At 45.1% G+C, this 26,666-nt stretch overlaps 1 protein-coding gene across 2 annotated transcripts in view; it reads right to left on the minus strand.

The window, feature by feature from the left end:
• The window catches only part of SNX13 (sorting nexin 13), a 181,057-nt gene that overhangs the window by 59,850 nt on the left and 94,541 nt on the right, over positions 1 to 26,666 (minus strand). For both annotated transcript variants that reach the window (XM_075315375.1, XM_075315374.1), the window contains exons 6-12: positions 25,639 to 25,760; positions 22,595 to 22,696; positions 19,524 to 19,612; positions 19,356 to 19,439; positions 17,020 to 17,158; positions 10,789 to 10,877; positions 5,622 to 5,721 (exon numbers count right to left, since the gene is read on the minus strand). In XM_075315375.1, the coding sequence (XP_075171490.1) occupies positions 5,622 to 5,721; positions 10,789 to 10,877; positions 17,020 to 17,158; positions 19,356 to 19,439; positions 19,524 to 19,612; positions 22,595 to 22,696; positions 25,639 to 25,760 (725 nt within the window). The remainder of the gene's footprint in view (positions 1 to 5,621; positions 5,722 to 10,788; positions 10,878 to 17,019; positions 17,159 to 19,355; positions 19,440 to 19,523; positions 19,613 to 22,594; positions 22,697 to 25,638; positions 25,761 to 26,666) is intronic.

A 26,666-nucleotide genomic window follows, 5' to 3' on the forward strand; every position in this document is an offset into this window, starting at 1 on the left:
CTTTATTCTCTGGGTCAGTACGATTGCAGGGATACCACATTTATGACTTTTTTTTATGTTGTATTACACAAACAATTTTTTATAGAAAAAAATATTTTTGCATTGCTGTAATCTGAGATATAGCATTTTTATTTTTTTCCCTAATGGTGCTGTATGACAGCTTTCTTTCTGCATGACATGATGTTGTCAGCTATACTATTTTTATTTACCAGTACATATGACTTTTTGACAGCGTTTATTTCCACTTTTTTGTCAGCTCTTATGATGAAGACAGTTTTTCCTAGTTTTTTTTCACTGTAGGTGTTAGCTACTGTCATAGTTTTATAGATTGGGTTGTTCCAAACGCAGCAATACCAAAAGTGTGTACTTTTTTATTTACTTTTACATAAATATGTGCAATTTATTGGCATAATATTTTCATTTTTTTGTTACTTGGTTCCCTATATTGACAAATAACTTATGGAATTTATTTTAATACATATTTTTTTTTTCTTCAAGTAAGCAAAAAAAGTTTTGGTTATCTTAGGCTACTTTCACACATCCGGCTGTAGCAGTGCGGCACAATCCGGTGCTCTGCTGAAAATACGAAACCGGGGGGTTTTTTCGACGCAGGTTTCGTTTTTTTCAGCATTGACTTGCATTGGCGCCGCATGGGCTTGCGTTCCGTCCGTTTTTTGCCGCATGCGGCAGATTTAGCCGATGCGGCGGCCGGATAGAACGTTCCCTGGCAGGTTTTTTGCTCCGGCAAAAAAAAAAAACGCATCGCGCCGCACCCGGCCGCTGCGGCGCAATTTTCAATGCATGCCTATGGACGCCGGATGCGGCGCAATGCGGCAAAAAACGCATCCGGCCACCGCATGCGGTTTCTTCCACTGCGCATGCTCAGTAGCGTGCCGCAAGCGGAAAAAAACGGACGGGCCGCATGTAAAAACTTATGCAAAGGATGCGGTGTATTCGCGGCATCCGTTGCATAGGTTTCACAGCCGGATTGAGCCGCAGTGCTCAAACCGGATGTGTGAAAGTAGCCTTAACCAATTAGCATGCAGTCATCATGCTGTGTGAAGGCAAACAGGATAAAGTGTTTATCACATGTCCCTAGACTGAGTAATGAGGCCCTAAACAGCATTTGTTGCTAAAAAGCCAAGTGCATCTAAAAGTACTGTCACACTTAGCGACGCTCTAGTAATCCCACCAGCGATCTGACCTGTCAGGGATCGCTGGAGCGTTGATACATGGTTGCTGGTGAGCTGTCAATCAGGCAGATCTCCACAGCGATCAGACATCAGCCACCAGTCACCAGTGACCCGTGTAACGACGCTGTGCTTGGTAACCATAGTACACATCAGGTTACTAAGCAAAGCGTTTTGCTTATAGTTACCCGATGTGTACCTTGGCTACGTGTGCAGGGATCCGGCTTCTAGAAGCTGCGGACGCTGGTAACCAAGGTAAATATCGGGTAACCAAGCAAAGCACTTTGCTTGGTTACCCAATGTGTACCTTGGTTACCAACGTCCGCCGAAGCCGGCTCCCTGCTCTCTACACATTCAGATCGTTGCTCTCTCGCTGTTACACACAGCGATGTGTGCTTCACAGCGGGAGCGCAACGACCAAAAAATGGTCCAGGACATTCAGTAACGACCGGCGACCTCACAGCAGGGGCCAGGTCGTTGCTGGATGTCACGCACAGCGACATCGCTAGCAAGATCGCTGTTGCGTCACAAAAACCGTGACTCAGCAGCGTTGTCGCTAGCGATGTCGCTTAGTGAGACGGGGCCTTTAGCCACATCCCAAAACTTAAAACTCCACCTGAGAAAGTAGCTCAAAAGCCTATAGCTGTACATCTAAAGTTATGATGTGGAAAAGAGCTCAAAATGTTACGGCCCTGATTAAGATTGGAGTTCTACACGCTCTTCCTTATGAGGGGCCACAGTGAGGAAAGAGGCACCGGATTCATTAAGAGGCGCTTGACATTTAAGCCTGCTTTACACCTTTCAATTAAGCATACAATATCGTATGCGATGTGACCCGCCCCCATCGTATGTGCAGCACGTTCAATTTGTTGACCGTGTCGCACAATCGATTAAAAGCTGTCACACGTACTTACCCTTCCATACGGCCTCGCTGTGGGCGGCGAACATCCACTTCCTGTAGTGGGAGGGACGTTCGGCGTCACACCGACGTCACACGGCAGCCGGCCAATAGAAGCGGAGGGGCGGAGATGAGCGGGACGTAAGCATTCCGCCCACCTCCTTCCTTCTGCATTGCTAGCGGGAGCCGCAGGACGCAGGTAAGATCTGTTCATCGTTCCCGGGGTGTCACACACTGCGATGTGAGGTACCTCGGGAACATTAAACAACCCGACGTGCAATTTTTAGGAAATGAACGACGTGTATGCGATGAACGGTTTTACGTTCAATCTCAGTCGCACGAAGCTGTCACACGCTACAACAACACTAACGATGCCGGATGTGCGTCACTTACGACGTGACCCCGCCGACACATCGTTAGATATGTTGTAGCATGTAAAGTGGCCTTTAGTCAATCAGCATATCTCCCAAATGGTGTGCGCAACTGCAAGAAATGTTTATCCATTTAGGGACTGGAGTAACACTTTTGGAGTAAGGTACACCACTTTGGCCGAGAATTAGACAGACTGGAGCATACTTCCAGCGATTGTACCACTCACTTTGGTGGAGCTTGGCCAGGAGTGGTGCGAAAACACCAAAAGGTGCAAAACATTTGAGACTTTACTAAGCGTTTGACATTTTTAAGCATGTGTGCACATAGCCTTACAGTCTCAAACTTTTCAGAGGAACTTTCTAGTTTACAGGCTTTGCCCCTACTCAAAATGATAAAAGTGCCTATGCTTCTACATGGACGTTCCCAGTCCGCAGGCCTATATCAGACATGAGGGTGCATGGCGGAAGAGCAGGCTTGGCTTCAGATTGCTCTAGCTAATTAATCCTAAATAGAAGTTAAATTGGGCTGTTTGAAATCACTCAAATGATTGTGCATCATGCTGGAAACAAGAGTATTTCTGTCACGGCTAATGTGCGGTACAGATCAGGACTAACCATGTCTGGAAACACACAGGCGTCTTTGTAGCCATGATCACGTCTATGTAATAATCTGATTACAATATCGCTGAGGAGCGGAGAGAACATGAGAACCCAGTGACTGTCAGCCCAGGACGGCCTATGGGGTTTGTCTAGATAATTGTGCAGCAATAACCTTTTATTCCAATCTCTTTCTAAATACTTCTGCAGTTACAAGAATTTACTACTTTGCACAAATCACAAGCATGGGATTAAAAATGTGACCATGTAATGGAAATTAGATGCTGGAAATTACTACAACCCTTTCACTGCAAAGAACAAACGTAATAATGACAGAAGCATGATATCCCAGCTATATCTACAAGTGCATCTCAAATTAGAATATCCTCAAAAAGTACATTTATTTCAGTAATTCAATACAAAAAGGAAACACATTATATAGAGTCATTACACACAGAGGGATCTATTTCTATACATTATATAGAGTCATTACACACAGAGGGATCTATTTCTATACATTATATAGAGTCATTACACACAGAGGGATCTATTTCTATACATTATATAGAGTCATTACACACAGAGGGATCTATTTCATGTTTATTTCTGTTAATGTTGATGATTATGGCTTACAGCCAATGAAAACCCAAAAGTCATTATCTCAGAAAATTAGAATATTATATAAGACCAACTGAAAAAATGATTCCAAACTCAGAAATGTTGGCGCCTACTGCAAAGTCTGTACAGTAAATGTGTAAACAGTAAATATACAGTAAATATACTTGGTCGGGGCTCCCTTTGCATGAATTACTGCATCATTGCGGCGTGGCATGGAGGCAATAAGCCTGTGGCACTGCTGAGGTTTTATGGAAGCCCAGGTTGCTTTGATAGCAGCCTTCAGCTCGTCTGCATTGTTGGGTCTGGTGTATCTCATCTTCCTCTTGACAATACCCCATAGATTACTTACTACAATTTCTTGCATGACTGTCCTCTGAAGAGGTCTTGGTTCCACAGCACTGATAGAAAATGTGGGAGACGTAAGTGCAGCACCAAAAATCTGATTCTATCCCCATATTCTAGCACAGTGCTGAAAACAATCAAGGGGCAATGAAAGAAGCCGTGTGACTGACAACAGCACTGCCCCCTGACAATGATTCATTTCAGGCCAGTGATAGAAGCAGATTGTTGGTGCTGCACTCACCTCTCCCATAGCTTCTATCACCCTCTATTAGAAGGACAAGGGGTAGTGTAGGGTATTGTATTATAAAGCTAAATTACAAAAGTGGTCAGGGTGTAAAGATAGATATCCATAAAGGATGTTTTAGGTATTCTAACATACCCCCTGTAATGTGTACACCAACCTAACATAGTTTAACACAAAAAAAAAAAAAAATATATATATACCGTATTTTTCGCTTTATAAGATGCACTTTTCCTACCAAAAATTTGGGAGGAAAATGGGGGGTGCGTCCTATATAGCGGTACCTGGAGGGGGTCCTGTCTGAGGCGATCGGGCGGCCGGGTGCCTGTGGCTGCATGCAAGCGGCCGAGTACCTGTGCTTGCGTGCGGTGGCAGCCGGGTACCCGTGGCTGTGTGCGGGCGGCAGCCGGGTGCTGTGTGGGGTCAGCAGCCGGGTACCCATGGCTGTGTGCGGGCGGCAGCCGGGTGCTGTGTGCGGGCGGCAGCCGGGTGCTGTGTGCGGGCGGCAGTCGGGTGCCCGTGCGGGCGGCAGCCAGCTGCTGCCCACACACAGGCACCCGGCTGCCGCCCTCACACAGGCACCCAGGTGCCGCCCGCACACAGCCACGGGTACCCGGCTGCCACCGCACGCAAGCACAGGTACCCGGCGGCTTGCACACAGGGTGGGCGGGCAGCCTGCTGGCTGCCACTCTGTGCGTGCGTGGCGGGCGGCTGTGCAGCAAGTTACCAGTTGTCCGCGGTCCCACTTTCAAATGATGGCGCCGGTGGAGCTCTTGGATGAGAGCTCCATCTGCGCATGCGTCGCTCCGGGCGCCATTACTTGAAACGGGACCTTGGACACACTGGGAAAACACCGCATCCGTCTGCTCCACCACTGAGCAGTCGCCGCCGCTGCCACCACTGAACCGGGACCGTGGACACGCACTGCACTGGCCTGCTGCACGGCTCACCCGCCGCCGCTGCTGCCACCACGGACGCCACTGCGCCTGCAACCACGGAACCCGCTGCCACTGACCTGCCGTGCCTGCCAACACAACCTGTGCCTCCTGTGATCCCGCTTTACCACAACTGCTGCCCCCCTCCGGTAAGAGAACACCGGCGTATAAGACGGACCCCATTTTTCTTTTTTTTTTACCTTTTTTTATGTCTAAATTTGGGGTGTGTCCTGTAAAGCGAAAAATACGGTGTGTGTATATATATATATATATATATTATTATATATATATATATATATATATATATATATATAATTTATATTACACACACACACACACACACACACACACACACACACACACACATACATACAAATATATATGTATGCTAGGAGGAAAGTAACAATGATATGAATGGTTTTCACTCACCCATAAAAAACTGTAGTGCAACATTGTGTACAAGAATTCTGTCCAGCGGGACTGTGCAAAGTTTTCCAAAGCTTGCAGCCAACTTCACAGTGTCAATTTCCTGAAAGAAATGTGGAACACTGTATTACACTTCCAGGATATCCACACACAATTACAAATTTAGTAAGCCAAATGCAGCAACTTTTGTCAAAAACCTTCTGTACACGTCTGATTACATTGATCTTTTATTTATGCTTCGGCCATCGAGGAGCGTAGACTAGTAAGAAATGGGGTGGTGTCAGGAGAAAGGTGCTGTGACTTCAGCTTGCATACACATGAGGTAGATGGATGAGGACTGCTCCGAGGAGACAACTATCTCAGTTTGGTCACCAAATTGCTAAATTTGGGGCCAAAACAAAAGAAAGCAGCATCCATACATGTATGATAATGGGCTTATCTTCCAAGGCATTGTCCACTCCTTCTGTTCCCAGACATCATGGTTAACAACTCCCGACCAGGGACAGAGCAGTTGGGGAGGTAAAAGGTGTCTGGCAGCGACGTTCTACTGTCTTCCCATTGAAATAGTGGGGAATTTGTAGAGATGGCTCTTTGCTGATCTAACACTCAGTTGACAGCTATCCAATGTGCATGGCCAACTTAAAGGGTTGTTCTCCGCTTGTGTCTGCAGCATCACACAGCTGCTCAGCCTTTCACTTCCTTGTCGCTGGGGTACAGTAGTTCTTCTTTGAGCGATAGTTCTGGTTCGGTAGCTTCATTCTACTGCAGAGTTTCTGCTTGCCGCTGTGATGGTCTATTAGTGCTAGCTCTCAAGTCTACATTGTTATATTTTCATCTAAAACATGAACATGCTCATGGCTAAGGAAAGTGAGAGCAGTGATACGGAGAACTGCTCTGGAAACCACGGATGGTGAGGCCTTGTGATTTTGCAGAACTGTTAACAGGTCAGGAGATGACAGAGAAGTAAATAAAGGTGAGCAGTTAACTGTGCTATAGAAATTAATGGTCTGACGAAACATGGCTGGGATGTCAGGAGTTAACTATTCAGCCTGCAAATTGTCTCTTCAGGGAGGAAGTGGAAGACCTCTAGTGTCACCTATTGGAAGTAGCAATCCTAAAAGGCAAAAGTGACCGTTTAACGAGCCTTGTCATATGACTTATGCGGGCGTCACACGAGACAATCTATCGCGCGATGCATTGTCGGGGTCACAGTTTTTGTGACGCACATCCGGCATCGCATGCGACGTCGTCCCGTGTGACACCTACGAGCGACGCAAAACGTTTGCAAATCGTTTGTCACACGTTGCTCATTTTCAAAAAATAGTTTATTTTTCTTTGCGCTGGTTGTTCATCGTACCCATGGCATCACACATTGCTCCGTGTGACACCCCGGGTACGATGAACACAGCTTACCTGCGTCCCGCGGCTCCCGCCGGCAATGCGGAAGGAAGGAGGTGGGCGGGATGTTATGTCCCGCTCATTTCAGCCCCTCCGCTTTTATTGGCCTGCCGCTGTGTGACGTCGCTGTGACGCCGAACGTCCCTCCCCCTTCAGGAAGATGATGTTCCCCGCCCACAGCGACGTCGCTCAGCAGGTAAGTACGTGTGACGGCGGTTTAACGACTTTGTGCGACACGGGCAGCGATTTGCCCGTGACGCACAAACGACGGGGGCGGGTACTTTCCATGTGACGCCCGCATTAGCATCTATGCCAGATCAGATCCTCAATTTGCAGACACTGTGTTTTGGAGTGATTGCCCCTCATCAGTGCAAAGTATAACATCTGATCTGGCTGTATGAGAAGCCAAGAGCTATAAGTCTCCTCATTACTGGCATACTACATTGGTGTGTCAATCTCCGTAAAGACAAAAGTTTTCCCCTTAGACTTATTCAACCTGGAATTTAACTGCAGGACATACTGGCTGCCAGCTTTACACTATACACAAAAAAAAAAGCTCTAACAGCAGATGGAAAAAGCAAGTCAATTGCAAACTTGCTGATATTCATGCTAACTATACCAATTTCATAGCATGAGAATATCACTTTAAGAGTTGGAAACCTTTTAATTTTGATTAACTGCTCCAAAAAGATAAATCCAGAACATTCAGGGTTGCACTAATAAACAGGAGAATACTTTTGCACACAAAGAGCTAAAGCTATACTTCAGCACCTATAATCTCAATGTAAACCGCAGTCATGAGGTTTAGATTTCCAAACGCTTACATAATTCACAAGGAATGGTATGTTAATGTGCTCTTAAAAGGGAGGGTTATCTTTTAATGTCTAGGCCAACTCTTTAGAGACACATTTCCTTAGAAATGTAGAATTATTATCTGGTGTTGCCATAGCAACAATCTAATAATCATGTTAAGTGATGACCATACAAAAACAATGTAATGAGTCCAATTATAGATTATATGTTATAATAGAAGTTACGTATAGTAAAACACATTACAATGCTGGGAAAAAGATGATAATTATCGTAAATATGGCCATCATTACCATTCTGGGGTAACGTACGGCCAAATAGTGGTGTGGGTGCAGCCCATCAAGGGAAACACTGAGGCAGGAGTGAACAGGAGTGCTGAAACTTCCCATGAAAATGTATTTATTTAAAAGGATTGTCTAGGACTAGGAAAAAGGGTCTGCTTTAATGTCTATGCACAGTATCTCTACTTTCCATGGGTCGGTGTCTGGTATTGCAGCATTTCATCTGGTAATAGTCTCTGCAGTCTCTTTAGGCTATGTGCGCACAGTGCGTTTTTTGCTGCGTTTTTAGGGTAAGTTTTTGGGCTCAAAACTGCATGACTTTGCTTCCCTAGCAAAGTCTATGAGTTGTCATTTTTGCTGTCTGCACACCACTTTTTTTTAAGCTGCATTTGAGCTTAAAAAAAAAAAAAAATGGACATGTCAATTCTTTCCTGCGTTTTTCCCCCATGGAATGCATTGGAAAGAAGCAGAGATCAAAAACGCAGCAAGTAAAACGCATGCGTTTTTACCAGTGTGTTTTTTGCGCGTTTTTGCCGCGGGTGTGTTTTTATGCATTTGAGCGTTTTTAGCAGCCAAAAACGCACAAAAACACGTCAAAAAAACGCAGTGTGCACACACAGCCTTAGAGAGGTCCATTTTTTTTTTATTTTTTGTTTAATCATTTTGATTTGATTTTTCTGTGCATAAAAAGTTATGTTTTTTAAATACCAAAATTATGTATTACATTTTGTGCTCACACAAAAACTTATTACATTATTTAAAACTTTCTAATATATTGGAATACTTCTTTCTTCCAATATACCCTGTACAGGCAGTTCTTCACCTATCCCATTACCATAAAGGGGTTGACCAGATTTACCAAGTCTGCACGCTGTAACAATTCTCCGGTGTTGGGAGCAAATGGTCAGGTGACCGCAAGTATGCGATATTCATACTCCCGTCTATATTCTGACTACACCTGTGCACTATTCGTTCAATAATAGTGAACTGAGTGAGACTGCGCACGTCCAGTGGGAATGTGGCCATAAGCATGCATATCGCATACTTGCAGTCAAATGGCCGACTGCTCTCGCCATCAGAACAGGGGAATCCTGACAGCAGGCAGTGTGCTCGCAGTGAGGATTTAGAAGACTGCAGTCACATGAAAAAAACTCTGTACACGAGATGAGCACGTCTGAGCATCAGACTGCTTTGTTACGAGAACTGAGCACCTGAGCCTGGTAGTGCTCACTTATCACTAGTAGTTACAGACCTGAGCATGGTAGTGCTCACTTATCACTAGTAGTTACAGACCTGAGCATGGTAGTGCTCACTTATCACTAGTAGTTACGAGAACCGAGCACCTGAGCATGGTAGTGCTCACTCATCACTAGTAGTTACAGACCTGAGCATGGTAGTGCTCGCTCATCACTAGTAGTTACGAGAACTTAGGACCTGAGAATGGTAGTGCTCGCTCATCACTAGTAGTTACAAGACCTGAGCATGGTAGTGCTCATTCATCACTAGTAGTTACAAGACCTGAGCATGATAGTGCTCACTCATCACTAGTAGTTACAGACCTGAGCATGGTAGTGCTCACTTATCACTAGTAGTTACGAGAACCGAGCACCTGAGCATGGTAGTGCTCACTCATCACTAGTAGTTACAGACCTGAGCATGGTAGTGCTCACTCATCACTAGTAGTTACGAGAACTTAGGACCTGAGCATGGTAGTGCTCACTCATCACTAGTAGTTACGAGAACTTAGGACCTGAGAATGGTAGTGCTCACTCATCACTAGTAGTTACAGACATGAGCATGGTAGTGCTCACTTATCACTAGTAGTTACAGACCTGAGCATGGTTATGCTCACTTATCACTAGTAGTTACGAGAACCGAGCACCTGAGCCTGGTAGTGCTCACTCATCACTAGTAGTTACAGACCTGAGCATGGTAGTGCTCATTCATCACTAGAAGTTACAAGACCTGAGCATGATAGTGCTCACTCATCACTAGTAGTTACAGACCTGAGCATGGTAGTGCTCACTTATCACTAGTAGTTACGAGAACCGAGCACCTGAGCATGGTAGTGCTCACTCATCACTAGTAGTTACAGACCCGAGCATGGTAGTGCTCACTCATCACTAGTAGTTACAGACCTGAGCATGGTAGTGCTCACTTATCACTAGTAGTTACGAGAACCGAGCACCTGAGCCTGGTAGTGCTCACTCATCACTAGTAGTTACGAGAACTTTGGACCTGAGAATGGTAGTGCTCGCTCATCACTAGTAGTTACAAGACCTGAGCATGATAGTGCTCACTCATCACTAGTAGTTACAAGACCTGAGCACGGTAGTGCTCGCTCATCACTAGTAGTTACAAGACCTGAGCACTGTAGTGCTCGCTCATCACTAGTAGTTACAAGACCTGAGCATGGTAGTGCTCATTCATCACTAGCAGTAGAGATTCACATGTCGTGCTGCACGTTGTGGCGGGAGATGACGAATGCTGCTGTTCTCCCCCAGTCCTGGCGCCAAAGAGTTTAACTGTATTTGCATCTGAATAACGTGATTGCAGCTGAATATAGGAGTAGAAAGTCGGAGCCTCCCAGTTCTCTGCGGGCCACATGTTGTGCAGGCCTGACATAGACCATGCAGACAGAACAGACATACAAGTTATGCAAAGTCAATACATAAACTCACTTTTCCAGACTGCAATCTCTGTATTCGTGTTTCACATACTTTCTTTACAAACAGTAAACTGTTTATCTGGTTTTTTATAGTGTTGATATCTAAAAGACAAAAAAAGTACAATAAGGAGATTTCCAAGGCCAGTGAAGGCACAGAGTATACACAGCGTACAAATGTACAAAAATAACATTTCTGGCCACTGATTTCACTTCCCTTGTTCTGTCACTTTTCAGAACTGTAAAGGGAATAATAAATCTCTCTCTTCACCTGATCTGTAGATAACCTGGTTACTAGAACATCCGCCCCCAGGACCTGCTTTTTATCCTATGTGTGAGTGGCCATGGTTAGTGTTTTCAAACTTGGAAAATGGTTCGGCGTAGAAATGCGTCGTTCTGCTTTTCCCATTGACCGCAGCAAGAACAGTTTTCCTCAATACGCGCAAGTGCTTTTTGTTCTTATTGGTGAAATTTATTTTTGGGGGGGGAAAGGGGGGGAGGGATTATCCCCAGCCACCAGCAACTCTGTCTCTATAGTGGTTACCCCATAACCTCTTAGGTAAGCAACACTATTTTTTTTTCTCCTCAAAGATGGTCACCTTATTTTGTGCGCTTTTCTCTTTAAGCCAGGGCCACACGAGGCTCTAGTGCGATGCTCGCATGACACTCTGTTCACGCTGGCAGCAAAGCAGAGCTGAGTGTCATGCTAGTATCCCTGTGACTGAGGTCCGACTGTGCGAGCGGACCTCAGCTGCGGAGGGCGTGCCGGTACTGAGGAGGGGAGGGAGGGATTTCTCTCCCTCTCTCCTCCATTTTCTACTATTGCCATTCTCGCCCTGCACTCGCGGTACACCGATGTGCTGCGAGTGCAGTACGATTTTTCTCTCGCCCCAGAGACTTGAATGGATGCGAGAAAAAGAGTCTCGCATTACAATCGCTGCATGCTGCAATTGTTTTCTCGGTCCGATTAGGGCTGAGAAAATAATCGCTCATGTGCACTGACACACAGGCTAATATTGGTCCTAGTGGAATGCGATGTTTTATCGCACTCCACTTGCACAGATTTTCTCGCCGTGTGGCTTAGGCCTTACTCCACAACCCTGATAACATCATAAATAAAATCATTAGTAATAGAGTCTTAGAAGGAATCCTGGATAATACAAATTTAAAGAGAATCTGACAGCTCCCTTAACCCCCTAAATGGCCTCCATGTATGTACAGCATCTTCTCCCGGCATACTTACAAGTCCCTTTACATGGTTTAGTGATTGCAGAATGAATATAAAATGAACCTTGAAGCGTCACTTGTGCTATGTGAATTAGTGGCTGACTAGTCGAGGAGGAGTTGATTTCCCCAGGCTAATCCTCCCTCTAATCTTGTAAGCACGACTCTGGGCATGAGCGATATGATTTACATTCACGTGATATTCTCCCTCCCAAAATATACCGCTGGGTGTACGTCCTCCGCTTGATCAGCTCTCTACGTGTGCTCAGGCTTACTGGCCGAATAGGTCACTAGATATAATTACAATGGTCTGCAAGGGTAATATTGTTTGAAAAGGAAGGAGGTGATTTTTATATACTTTTGGCCACTAAACAATAAAAATACTGACAAAAAATTCCATCATGTACAGTTTTTTTTTATAAACGATAACTCCATAGACTTCTTCTTGCACAATACATTAACCCCTTTGTGTGACCTTCGGTGGATGATTTGTGATATTACAAGCCACAGCTTTTCACAGCTCAAATGAAATGATTTAGTCAGGGACTTGGACCTTCCTAATCTTTCTGTGGAACTTTTAGGCTCTAGACTGAAGGAAAAGAGCCCACTAGCTCCTGGTACCAGTTTTTCATGGCACAGAAGCAGAGAAAAGGAATTCCTTCTATACTTTTCTCAAGACGGACTTTAGTGTATTGAACGGATGTTCCTGGGCTGGTGGAAAAATTTAACACCGAGTACCATCTGAGCGAATGGAGACTCTTTATTGATTCATCCAAAAAGTCTGAAAGCTGCTACTGCACAATGGCAGCAAGTATGCAACAGTGCCTATGTGTCGCCCTGGACAAGACAGGGGTCACAGAGCACAACACCTACACACCCCACACTCCCTGCAGGCACATCAAGGTCAGACACAAAACCCTTGTTGCCTTCCTCCAGGGTCTGATGTCCACACCAGGGGGTGGAGCCAGGCGGTTGGTCTCCACCCACCGAGGAGTTCACAGTCCTGGAGGCAGGAAAAGGAAGTTCAGTTAAGCTAGGGAAGTGAAGGAGTGAGGAGTTCAGTTTTGACAGTGAAAGTGGAAGGAGGGAAAGTGAGGAGTAGTGAAGTGGCAAGAGAGCAGACTGAAGTGAGTCCGGGTGTGTGGCCCGGACGGAGCAGCAAGGTTGGCAGACGGTGGTGACCGTCTGCAGGAGTGGCCTATCAGAGTTTGCCGTAAGGACCGTGGACGGGCGGTGGCCCGGCGGTACCGGACCGGTACACAAGGAGAAGCCACCACCATTGGCAGGGGCTTTTCGGACCCCGGCAAGGCTAGGAGTCGCCGTGAATTTGCTAAATCCGTTAGTGAAGGGGACTTCCGGGTTTCCAAACAGTCAAGTCCCGACAGAAGGCAACCGTCCAACCGTGAAGGGGAGACACCGCCACCGCCAAGGGCAACCGTTTCCCAGGGCCAGCGCCTGCGGGCAAAAGGGGCTCCTCCGGCCCACATCCAGCTCGGGGAGCGGGTTACCGGTGGGAACCCATCGGAATCAACAAAGGACATAGGTGCAGGGAGAGACAGTCATCACTAACCTACGGGGAAAGAAGCAACCGCAGCCGTCTGGGGGACCCGTCCATCCAGCCGTGTGTTTTACCGAGAACTGTGTCATCGTCTCAGGCTGAGTGAGTACCCCCATGCCATACGGCACAGCGCTGCCCCTGCGACCCTGCACCTCACCAGGCCCCGCAACCCGCCTGCCATCATTCATCCCTACCCCATTACCGGGCCCCGGGACAACCAACCCCCTACCCACGGAGGGGAGAACTAACATCAAAGCTGCTCCGTCACCGCTCCCGGGATCCCCGTCCAGAGCAGCGGTGGTGTCACCAAAATCACCACAAACGTGGGTGGCGTCACGGACAATAATCAAAACCCCCACAATCAAATTCCCCTTTTCACTCACTGGCGAGGAGCGCCGCTCGAGTCCCCGGGATCCGGCCCATCGCTCGAGCCACCGAGCAGCAGCAGCCGCAGCAGCAGCGGCAGGCGGACCTGAAAAGGGGAGAGCGCAGCGTCCCCTCCTCCGCCCGCGACACCTACAGGGTATTCTGTGCACTAGAGGGAAAGCGATTAGAATGTAGACTTAACAAAAATTAAAAGAGATTGAGGAAAGGGCTTTGGATTCTTTTAAAGATGTCATGAAGAAATTTCTAGATAACAAGAAAGATCCAAAATTTAAATCCAAAGAACATGCCGGAACATTACAAAGCCTTGGGTCTGTTTGATGAATATGAAGGCACATTTTTTTACATTCTCATTTTGACTATTTTCCTGAAACCCTTGGTGCCGTTAGCGAAAAACAAGGAGAAAGATCTCATCAGGATATCAAGGAGATGGAACGTGGACATGAAGGGGGAAGACTGCTGGATGCTTCACAGAGAAGATCCGCGGCTCTTCTAAAAGGCATCAAGAGATGCTTGAAAAGAAAATGAAAAGGCGCAAGAATTAATTTCCAATAAAGTTGCAGAATGAATGTTCAATACATTTTTATATATAATATGTACATTTTTGGCTAGAATAAATAATATTCTTATGCATCTCGTTTGTATGTAATTTCACAGGTGTGTTGTGCAGAATGCATAATGTATGGCTAAAAGAAGTATTTTTAAACTAGGGCATAAAAAAAAAAACCCATAAGAATCTGTCATTGGATTTGAAACAATTTTCATAAACCCAAATTGTGCATACCTGTGTCTACATTGGTAGTTTGTGAGTTTCCCTTGGTGGGATTTGGGAGCTGTAAGAACAGCTTTAATAATAAAATGTAGAGCTCCGCGCGGCTGTCAGTCTGGTGTCACGGCTTCCTCCATGGGCAGCCTGCGGTGAGGACACACACCGGGCTTCACTGCACATTCTCAGGGAGGGAAACATCACACACCTGCCATATTTTTAGAGTGGGGGACGAGGTCGCTCTTGCAAATCATGACACTCATTCCCACCGGGGTGTGCTTACATGATTATAGGGAGGATTTATTTATGATCATGAATGCCCCGTTCCCATACACAATTAGTCAACCACTAATTTGAATAGCAGAAGATCAGATTCAAAGATCAGAAGATTCAGAAATCGATACGCCTCATACAAGGGCTTGTTAGGATACAGTGAGCGGTTACCATACATGGTGGCAGTTTAGGGGGGCAAGGGCAGATTTCCAGTTCCCTTTGAAGATTTCATAGATCAAATTGCATTATAGATTTTAAACTTGACAAGACTGGTATATGTACTTTGAAAATCAATATAAAAATTACTTTACAAGAGTGGATGATCTCCAAAATTCTCAATAACGGCCTCAAAAAACCTTTGGGAAAAACTTCCAGTACATTTATATGAAACATTTTTTTGAGGGTTTTATTTTTCCTGAAAAGGTTTTGAAAACATATGTTGGAAATAAAACTAAATATCACTTTTCTAAAGAGGATCTGGACAAAATCTCCCCAAATTAGGCAAATTAAAAAAAACTAAAGACGCTTTTCCAAACCGCTGAAAGAACAGAAAAACTCTCCCAAAAGCAGGAAAGCTTCTTGAAGCAGATTCTGCTTATACCTAAAAAAAAAACCTCTACGTGCACACTTTGATATTGTTTTTAAAATGAGAACTTTAGGGATCCAATTCGAGATTAAGAGCGCTCACGAGTATGTTTAATCTGCGCTCCATTGAGTGACAGCTGCAGCATGTACTGAGCAGCGTGCAACATCAGCAGGGAGGAAGGATGACGATAGGCTGTAAGGCAAGGTGAGACTAGACAGGGTAAACTTTCAGAAAGGACTATTCAGTTATTATTAAATGGATTATCAAAACAAGTACACCAGCCTCAACAGTTCTAAGATCTAAGCAATAAGGATCTGTCAATTCTCTGTCTATTTCAGGCAGTACTGCAATTCTCCACAAGAGAACAGTATTGCAGCACTGTTTTTTCTTCTGAAAACTCTTTGCTGTAGTAATTTTTTTTCCTTCCTAAAAACAGACAACTTATTAGTGCATGCTTCTGCAAGTCCTGCAAATTGTCTCTTCAGGGAGGAAGTAGACAAATCTTGTGCCACCTATTGGGAGTTGCAATTCTAAAAGTCAAAATTAACCCTTTAAAGAGCCTTGTCACATGTCTTAAGAATTAAGCCAGATCAGAACCTCAATTTCCAATGTTTCAAGGGTGATTGCTCCTCATCAGTGCAAAGTTTGAGATCTGATCTGGCTGTATGAGAGGGTAAGACTGGGTCTAAGGGGAAAGCTTTTCTACTTGCGGAAATGCACAAACCAATCCGGCATGCCAGTAGTAAGGAGAATTTAAGCTGCAATGCTCTTCTGGGATGTAGGAGCATTGCGGCTTAAAGTCTCCTCACTAGTGGCATGCCGGATTGATCTGTCAGTCACCGCAAGTAGAAAAGCTTTCCCCTTAGACCTGTGCAAGCCCTGGCACTATTTAATCAGTGTTACTTTTTAGGGATATATAGAGACATAACCTAAATGTGTAGGTACAGTCCTTATATATAACAGTAAAGAGACATTATCAAGTTCGTCTCAAACATGAAAAGTAAATTTGCATGACGTTTGTCCTCCATCACTTATAAACAGCATTTCTGACATCCCTGTTTGACATTTTAGCATAAAATTATGTTTTTTTGTGATCACCTTATGTAATGTGTAAATCCCATTCTTTTAGTTATGAGGGTGGTGCTGGAGCTACAGAGTCAGGCAGCCACAGCTCTAATCATGCCCATTCTAACTTGACTGGCATCCTTCTGGGCATAGCTAACAATGATGTAAAATGCTGAGGAAGATTTCAATCAAGGTAGCATGGGGATGATAAAAGCCAAGACTCGATGACTCTGCTTGTATCACACTACAGAGAGTCAACCCCGAAAAGAAAATAACACAATGAAAGACAGAATAGCTTAGGGCTGAGCAGACAGAATAGTTATAATCAGTGTGTTGTACGTCAGGACGGCTCCAAGATGGAGAAAATTCCAGGACAAAGATATAATCTTACCTTCACCCACGGTGTCTAATGACCGGAGATACTGTAATTCTTCAGCAGCTTTGTCCCTCACAGCTTCCAACTCTCCAATATTGTCACTTAGCTTAATGACATTCATGAAGGCCTCATAATTGCAATTGGAATCACGAATCTGAAACAAAAAATTATTGCATTTCTTATATATAAAAAGTTACACTTGTTAGCATCATACATTTCAGTCAGGGGTGTGCAAGGGTAATATCAGTCAAGATGTCTCCAAAGCCTACATGCCCACAATATGGACATGCTGTAGCGTGGATGCAGCATGTCCTCTCCTGCGGGGCACGAGTGCTGTTCACAGGAGAATAATAATAATAATAAAGTTTATTTATATAGCGCCAACTTATTCCGCAGCACTTTACAATCCGGTGGGGGGGTTGTAGACAAAAACAAAACAAAATAGCACATAATTCAACAGCTACAGTAGGAATGAGGGCCCTGCTCGAAAGCTTACAATCTAAGACCAGAGCTCCCCGTGCCTGTGATCTCTCTCCCTGCAGAGAACACTTGTAGCTCCGCAGCAGTAAATTGACATGCCGTGGCTCGGGAAGACGCACCGCAGGTCAGTTTACGCTGCGGGAAAACAAGACCAGTAGAAATGGATCCACTGTGCTTGTACTGTACAACGCAGCGTTATGGACGCAGTGAAAAACACACTGCGTGCAAAACTCTGTGAACCCTTGTGGGCACACACCCTAAGTGTCAAGGACTTTATTAGTGAAGCTTAAATATATAAACAGCACAAACTGCAGAAAAAAAAAACCTCCACCAAGCAGGAGTGGAAACTGCATCTTAAGCCGCTCTTACACAATACCAAAATCGCTGAAGCCTCAGATACTGGCAGGAACAAATGATTGTCAGACATTTCCATCACAGATTAAGTTGGGTGAGTGTTCTTAACTCTGGAAATAAGCCTCCGATTGAGGTGTCTGGCAGAGCCTTAAGGCCACGTCTCACTAAGCAACATCGGTAGCAACATCGCTGCTGAGTCACGGTTTTTGTGACGCAACAGCGATCTTGCTAGCGATGTTGCTGTGTGTGACATCCAGCAACAACCTTGCCCCTGCTGTGAGGTCGTTGGTTGTTGCTGAATGTCCTGGGCCATTTTTTAGTTGTTGCTCTCCCGCTGTGAAGCACACATCGCTGTGTGTGACAGCGACAGAGCAACAACTGAATGTGCAGGGAGCCGGCTTCTGCGGACGCTGATAACCAAGGTAAATATCGGGTAACCAAGAAGCCCTTTGCTTGGTTACCCGATATTTACCTTAGTTACTAGCGTCTGCCGCTCTCAGGCTGCCAGTGCCGGCTCCCTGCACACGTAGCCAGAGTACACATCGGGAAAATAAGCAAAGCGGTTTGCTTATTAACCCAATGTGTACTCTGGCTAGGAGTGCAGGGAGCCAGCGCTAAGCGGTGTGCGCTGATAACCAAGGTAAATATCGGGTAGCCAAGCGTTTGGTTAGCCGATATTTACCTTAGTTACCAAGCGCAGCATCGCTTCCACGCGTCGCTGCTGGCTGGGGGCTGGTCACTGGTTGCTGGTGAGATCTGCCTGTTTGACAGCTCACCAGCAACCCGTGTAGCGACATTCCAGCGATCCCTGCCAGGTCAGGACGCTAGTGGGATCGCTGGAGCGTCGCTTAGTGTGACGGTACCTTTACATTACATGCCGAGTATATGCATAGATGGAAGAGATATCTAAGGCGCTCTCAGCAGACAGATATCTGATGTTTTAGCCACCATTAAGGAGAAGAAGTATATGGGCAGTGGATCATCTACCGTAGCTGAATCGAATAGTATTAGTCCATCTCCACACACTGTGTATCTAATCTACATAGCCTATGTCTTTTACTACACACTCATTTGCAGAATAACAGGAATACCACCTGAAAAATTCAATGTGGGAACTTTTACTTATATATTATTGATTTGCACAGAACAGAGCCTTCTACATGGCAGTCCTCTGCAGTTCTACCTGAAGAAACACGTGAAGCCAAAAATTCCTTGTACCCGACTCCAGAATTGTAAGTGCCATAACAAGATGGTGTGAAACGCGTATACCTGCACAGATCTGGTACACCACATGCCAGTCCAGTGACAATTATAAAAATAGGATTACAAATTAGTTCTACATATTGGGTATTTCTGCTCATAATATTCAGATTTTTCATATCACCAATCCACATAAAATAACTTTATAAGCAACATAACAGTCGCTGGATTCTCTGTCTTTTTTTTTTTTTTTACAAAAAAAAAGTTCTAAAGAGAATATGTATTATACATGATTTAGAAAGGTCAGAGGCGCTCACCATCCAAATGATATATTGATTAATATAATCAGGATCACTGAGCTGGTTTATTAAAGGAAGAAGAATTCCTCGTGATAGGATTTCCTAAAGGGAAAAGCAGACAATTACAGTGAGCCGTTACTCAATATCAGATGAAGCTGGTAACTTCTCAGTGCTTCCTGTTCTCACCCTCACAAAGTATCGCATGATCTTGTTCTGGAAGTCTCCAGGAGGTAGCAATAAATACAGTAAAACTTCACATAAATCCTTCAGGAACCCTGAAAACACACACAAAACAAGGTTATGACATGGGGAGGTGACTTCTAATTTACACTGGATAGCAGGACACTGAAGAGGTCATAATATAATCCGGAAATCAGTAATTGCAGAAAGAGACTAAATAATTATATTTTCACAAGAGTTGGTGCAAAAGAACCTGGACAAGCAACCAGCTCGGTAATCTGTGGCTGCTGGACAGGAGCCCCAAGAACAGTCTCCTACCTGCCAGCATCCAGGTTTTATCTAAATTTCGCCTCTCCGTTGCAAAGAAAAACAGCAAAAAAAGTATTAATTTTTTATTAAGTCCAAGTGGGTGTAAGGCTATGTGCCCACACTGCGGAAAATTTGCGGAATTTGACGCGATTTTTTTCGCGGAAATTCCGCGGATTTTTCAAAACTCCGCATTACAGCGATTCCCCAGGCATTTCTATGACATTTTGGAACTGCTGTGCCCATGCTGCGTTTTTTTCCGCAGCGGAAATAATGCGAATTTCCCTGCAGAAAAATCTGCAGCATGTCAATTTTTCCTGTGGATTTTTCCGCACGATCCCATACTTACCTGCCTTGATAGCAGACACCAGAGTTACTTCCTCTAGTGCAGAGGAGCGCGGTGGAGCCAGGAGCAGGAGGTGGGCGGGGTCTGCACGAGCTCCGGTCATGTGACAGCCGGAGCTAGTTCAGGCCCGCCCACCTTCTCCGTCAATGTGCAGATAGACATGGCTTGAAAGTGAAGTGCTGCGTGATGGAGAGTCCCCAATGACTGCAGCACTTGTTCTGCATTGAGGATGCAGTGCCAAAGCCATGGAACTGTATCCTCAATGCAGAATGACCACAGCATACCTGCAGGACATTCCACAAATAAACCACAGCACATCTGCAGCATGAAAAACAAAGTTGTGCTGCGGTTTTCTGGGAGCTCCCGCGGATATATCAGCAAGACACTTTCCCAGTGGGCACATAGCCTTAGACAGTTTTCTCTTCTACTCCCTATAAGACGCTGAGCAATCACAAAAAGGCAGTAACACAGAAGAAAAAGAACACGCCCCACACTAGCTTAGAGCACTTTTCTCACTGTGATATATATGACAAAAAGCCCTATTCTCCTGGTCTAACCTCCTGCATGATTAAGCAGAGCAGGAGTAGAGTGCAGATGTCTACAGCCTTGCAAATAAGGTCCCTGTGGGATGAGGGGCAGCACAGCTGAGTTTAGCGGTGTCACATTACAAACACTTCTATCAGCTCTCCTCTCATAACTCATCAACTCTGCCATACTGCCCCTTCCCCCACACGGTGTGCCTAGAGATGTGTTAGCATAACATTGTCTGTTGTGCTTCTGTAAATTACAATTGCTCTTCAGTAAGACTGCAGTGTCATTGTCTCACACAGGAGTAGTCCAGAAAATTCTGCTCATGTGTGAGACATAATGACAGCCTTGATCTCACGGCAGAATGATTATAGGTTATATGGTGTGTGTGTGTGTGGGGCTGTGAGGAATACAGTAGAGGTAACAGTCCTATGAAAGGAATATCTCTGACAGAAGGGTTTGCAATGTGACACCACTAAACTCAGCTGCATTGCTCCTCCACCAAACTGATCACGTAGGAGGTTAAACCAGGACAGGAGGGTGGTATCATTACATCTCACACTAACAAATCTAAGTTATGGGGGGAGGGGGGTGTTCTTTTTTCAGTGTGTTGCTGCCTGTTAATGATTGGTCAGCAGCAGGTTTTTGCTATGTAATCTGAAGACAGATGGCTGTAAGGGTTCACACAGCAATTTCAGCCATGTATCTCTTATCTCAAAGTGTGTATTTGTTTTCCTGCAATGTTAATTTAAGCTTCAATAACTTTATTGTTAGTCAGGCTGAGTGCATGTGAGCTCAAGTCTGACTCTGCCCCCCTCTTATTAGCAACTTCTCTGTATAGCTATGTACACTGAAAGCCTAGTGTGGGCAGGGGCAGCTTTTTAAGCTGTTACCGTGCTAAAACTAAAATCTGTGTGTCAGTACAGCTGCATCCTGTAATCTAAGTGATACTTCTTTGTACTCAGGATCTCTAACTACATCATGCTACTCTCAGATGACGTAGCAAAAACCTGCTGACAGATTCCCTTTAAAGTGTACCTGTCAGGTCCCATATGCCTTCTAACTTAGCAGCAGGGACGTGTGTGGGCTAAAAATCCCTGCCTAACCATGCCTGTCCAATAATATTGTGTAAAAGCAAAGTATAAAAAAAAGGGGGTTTAAAACTTATGTTTACCCTATGCTAATAAGCACTGGGACTAGTCGCAAGGGCGTTGTTTCACCCCCACTAGTCTACCCACTTTCCGTAATATCACGCCCCTGTGGGCACGATACCATGATTTTAATGAGCTGATGTCACCGCCGGCTCATGGAAGTCTGGCGCATGTGGCGTGTAATTCCTGCCGTGTCGCTTGGCCTTCTTAGCCGGGTGCATGTTTGTGGGCTTCACAAGCGTACTACGCATGAACCAAAGTCAGCTGCGATTCTGACCATGTGTAGAGCGCGTCTGAAGCTGGAAACGAGACGCACGCATGCGCAAGATTTCCATGAGTCGGCAGTGGCATCAACTCATTGAAATCATGGTATCATGCCCACAGAGGGCAGGCTAGTTGGCGAAGCAACGCCCTTGAGACTAGTCCCACTGCCTATCAGCATAGGGAAAACGTAAGTTATAAACCCTTTTTTATCCTTTGATCTTACACAATATTATTAGATAGGGATGCTGCTAGGTTAGAAGGTCTATGGGACTTGACAGGTTCACTTTAACTAATTAGGTGCCAAATACTTTTACATTGCCAATATCTCCGCAATGGAGAAGCAAAACCATTTTACTCTACTCTGCAGCTATCGCGTGTCCAGTGCCACAAGAAAAATTTGGTGAAAGGTCCAGTTTTTACATTATGTAATAATCAACACAAATGAGACAAGAATGATTAAAAATACAAACGCTGAGCCCAACCTTCCTCATCTTTGGAAGAAGTACAGACGAGGTCACGGCAGACAATTTTCTCCATTTCAACTTCAACCTCAAAAAAAGTATCTACAAAATCTTCTGCTGTGTCTGTTAGTAAAACACAAATGGGGAAGTAAAAAGAAAAATAAATTGTTAACACATTGATGGGAGCTGAAGGGAGGCAGCTAATTGAGCAGTAATTCCGGGCAAGGCCTGCATGGTTACAATACGTAGGGTGCACGCTTCTATAAAAATCCATCAAAACAAAAACACACAATTCACAATAGTAAACTAATAGGAAACAAAAGAGAAACCCACCATCTGCTGACAATGTAATAAATCAATGCAAACTTAATGGACGGCTAATTAATAAAACATTCTGGAAATAGACTGCAGAAGAATAAATCGCAGGAGGAATTTCAAGATACTTGGAAAGCATCAAATACTATAACAAATGTCTTGTGTGTCAGCAACAATTCTTTTACCAAGACCCCACAAAAATAAACAAAAAAAACTGTAGCGCAGAGACCCCTCATCCCTTTAAAATGAAAAAGTAAAAAATGTTAACGCTTGGCATCGAGTATATATAATATAAAGCTCGTCACATTTGTATTCATACCCCATTTGCAGTGCACAGTTCTATGAAGACCTTGCTGTGTTTTGCTGTAGTAAAGATTAAAGAGATTGTCTAGCCTAATATTTAAAAGCAAAATTATGTATGGGATTGTCACGTGTCACAGTTGACAGACAACCGTGTGATGTCCGGTTGCAGAACATCCCTGCGTTTGGCTGCACAAACTGCTCCTTGATATTCCATCCAATCCTCTGTGGTGTGAATGGAGTTGTGTGTCTTCTGTTTAGGTTTACTCTTTCCCCTTTAGGACTCTGCAGAGATCTTTTCTTTTCAGCTGCTAATTAATATCCCTCACCCTCTGTGTCTTTATATTCCTGCATTTCCTTTGGTGTATTGCTGGTGATAGAGTTAAGTTTCGATACGGTCCTGATTGCAAGCAGTCAGCTTGTAATCATCTGGAGAAACGTTGTTGTATGTTGATGTTCCTGTCCCTAAGGGGTACTTCTCACATAGCGAGATCGCTGCTGAGTCACAGGTTTTGTGATGTACCAGTGACCTCATCAGCGATCTCGCTGTGTGTGACACTAAGCAGCGACCTGGCCCCTGCTGTGAAACAGCTGATCGTTACACACTGTTCATTTTTTGCTCGTTGGTCTCCTGCTGTGCAGCACACATTGTCGTGTTTGATGACGGGAGACCAACGAGCACCGACTCTGTGTAAGCAGCGTATGCTGGTAACCAGTGTAATATCGGGTAACTAAGCAAAGCGCTTTGCAACCCGATGTGTACCCTAGCTACGTGAGCAGGGAGGCAGCGCTAAGCGGTGTACGCTGGTAACCAGGGTAAATATCGGGTAACCAAGCAAAACGCTTTTCTTAGTTACCCGTTATTTACCCTGGTTACCACCAAGTGCAGAGTCGCTGGTGGCTGGTCGCTGGTGAGATCTGCCTGATTGACAGCTCACCAGCGACCATGTAGCGACGCACTAGCGATCCTGACCAGGTCATATCGTAGTCGGAATCGCTGGTACGTCGTTTAGTGAGACGGTACCCTAAGTCATCATGGAGATAAATGTTTGCTTTCCCCTGTTTGTTTTTCCTGTGTGTTCTTTAGGACTTAGTGGGATTAACTAGCACTCATCTTAATCATTCATTACCTAGGGCCCAGTTCAGGGGCAGCCAGGGTCAAGGATCCTGCTCGGTGCAGAACCTATCTGGGGTCATCAGGAGGGCCAGGGGTCAGCAGAAGGTTTTATCAGGTGTCACCATCTTCCCTCCCCTAGACACAGGGTTTCCCTATGCCCTTCCCTCCCTTTTCGCCATTCGCTCTGTATTTCCCCATACCTAGTGTGACATCACCCAGGACTTCATTTTAGTGCATGCACCAACAACTAGACTCGCTTTGATCGTGGTCACAGCAGAGAGCTTCCTCTCCCCTATGCATGTTGATACAGTACTGGTAACATGTATGACAGGGGCTGTCTAGTTCGGCTCAATAGCCAAGCCATCCCCCTTATCAGTACTTGATCCAAAAGTGAAAAGGGCTAGCTTCACTACTGAACTAAGCCGGACAACCAGCTCTTTACATGAATTAGTAAGAGGAACCTTGCTCCTGTCCCACAACCAAAGTATAGATGAGTTGTAGAGACTCAGGATTCACAGTGAAATCTCCCCATATGTCAAATCAATTACCGTATTTTTCGGATTATAAGACCCTCTTTTCCTCCCAAAATCGTGGGAAGAAAATGAGGGGTCAGTCTTAAAATCTGAATGTAGCTTGCCGGGGGGGGTGGTGGAGAGGAGTCACGGGAGGTAGGGCAATGCTGTGCTGATCTGTGCGGCTGGCAGCGAGGCATTCTGAACATGTCGGTGGTAAGGGCTTTCAAATAATGGCGCCCAGAGTAAGCGTGTGAGCAAATTGAGCTCCCGGCTCAAGCTCTCATCTGCGCATGCGCTGACTCCAACCACCATCTCTTTGAAGCCCGCACAGTCAACATCTTCAGAATGGCCAGTGCCTCATCACCCGCAGTGATCACCATCACAGAGCCGCGTCCGATGCCCGCAATGAGTATCGGGGCCCCCCTCTGCATCGCCCACAGAATCACTGTACTCTTGTACTACCCCTGCTTCCTGTGACCCCCCCCCCCTTCACCACACCTCCCCAGTAAGGACATCACCGGATTATAAAACTGACCTCATTTTATTTTTTCTCTCTAAATTTGGGGTGCGTCTTAAAAAACGAAAAATACAGTATTTTAAAGTTTGAAAACAATTAAACCACTTATTTTTATATTGCAACAATCGAACGATCATTTGCTGATAGATGGGGCCTGATTGGCTTGATCACCAGTCATCCTTAGACCTCCCTGACCACCCACCGTGCCAGGAGCCACTACGCCACCACATTCACCTACATGTAGGGTGTTGCAGATTCATGCAGTGAAGGCGGCCAAAAGTCTAAAAGATTGAGCCGTTACCTTTCTTTTGCTCTTCTTTTTCTGCCATCCTCTGCTGAGCTTTTCTGAACACTCGGAGGTGAGTAGCAAAGTCATCTACTAATCGGGTGGTAAAATAAGGCTGCCAGTCAATTTCTTTCGACCTGATGAAGAGGGATAGCTTTTACTACAACACATATTGCTGTACGAAAACCTAAGATAGTTATTATATAAGTTAGCATACAAATACATCCATGTTATTAGTGCAATTTATACCTACAAATCCTCAATGTTAATTAAAAGGGTTATTCCCAACTTGGCTAGTTATCACCTATTTATATACACACAGTGCACACCTGGTGAGGAGGTGATAACTCGTAAATCACTGGAAAATGAAGGCTCTTCTGGAAACATGCTGATCCTGAAAATCGAGCTCTGAAATGCCCGATAAGGGGCAGATGTGGGCCACCGCTCCATTCATCATCTATGGCTCTCCTGGACACAGCCAGGCACAGAGTTCAGGATCGGTGCTGGTCCCAGTTGTGGGATCGCAGTCACCAGCAAGTCATCACCTACTCTACACATGTAGTAACTCGCCAAGTGGAGAATAAACCTTCAAAGTGAACTTCAAGCTTTAAAGTAGTGTATAAGAATGTCATTAAAACGTATGCAAAAAATAAGGATTCTAAACTACCAGCACATATGCATAAAATGATATACAGTAATTTGGTGTGTGAGTATTTCGCTAATGAGCAAAGCTTACTGTAAATTTTTAACTCAGTTTACGAGCATGCTTTGCCGTACGAGCAAATACTCACCGCACACACTTCCGGTTCCGTACTTTCACCGCGCTCTGACCCGCTCTTGCAGTCCACACAAACACGCACAAACACACATATTATGCTCACCTTACCTTCCGTTCCCTCGCCGACCTGCTGGTTCTTGTAGTTCACCGGTACAGGATGTGTATCGGGTAACCATCGCAACGAAGGAGGAACTTCCGCTGTCAGCTGCTACTCAAAGGCAGCGAGCTGACCAATCAGAGGCCAGCAGCTCCTGCCTTTGACGCC

Source organism: Anomaloglossus baeobatrachus, chromosome 6 (assembly GCF_048569485.1).
Source record: "Anomaloglossus baeobatrachus isolate aAnoBae1 chromosome 6, aAnoBae1.hap1, whole genome shotgun sequence".
NCBI classification, from domain to species: domain Eukaryota; kingdom Metazoa; phylum Chordata; class Amphibia; order Anura; family Aromobatidae; genus Anomaloglossus; species Anomaloglossus baeobatrachus.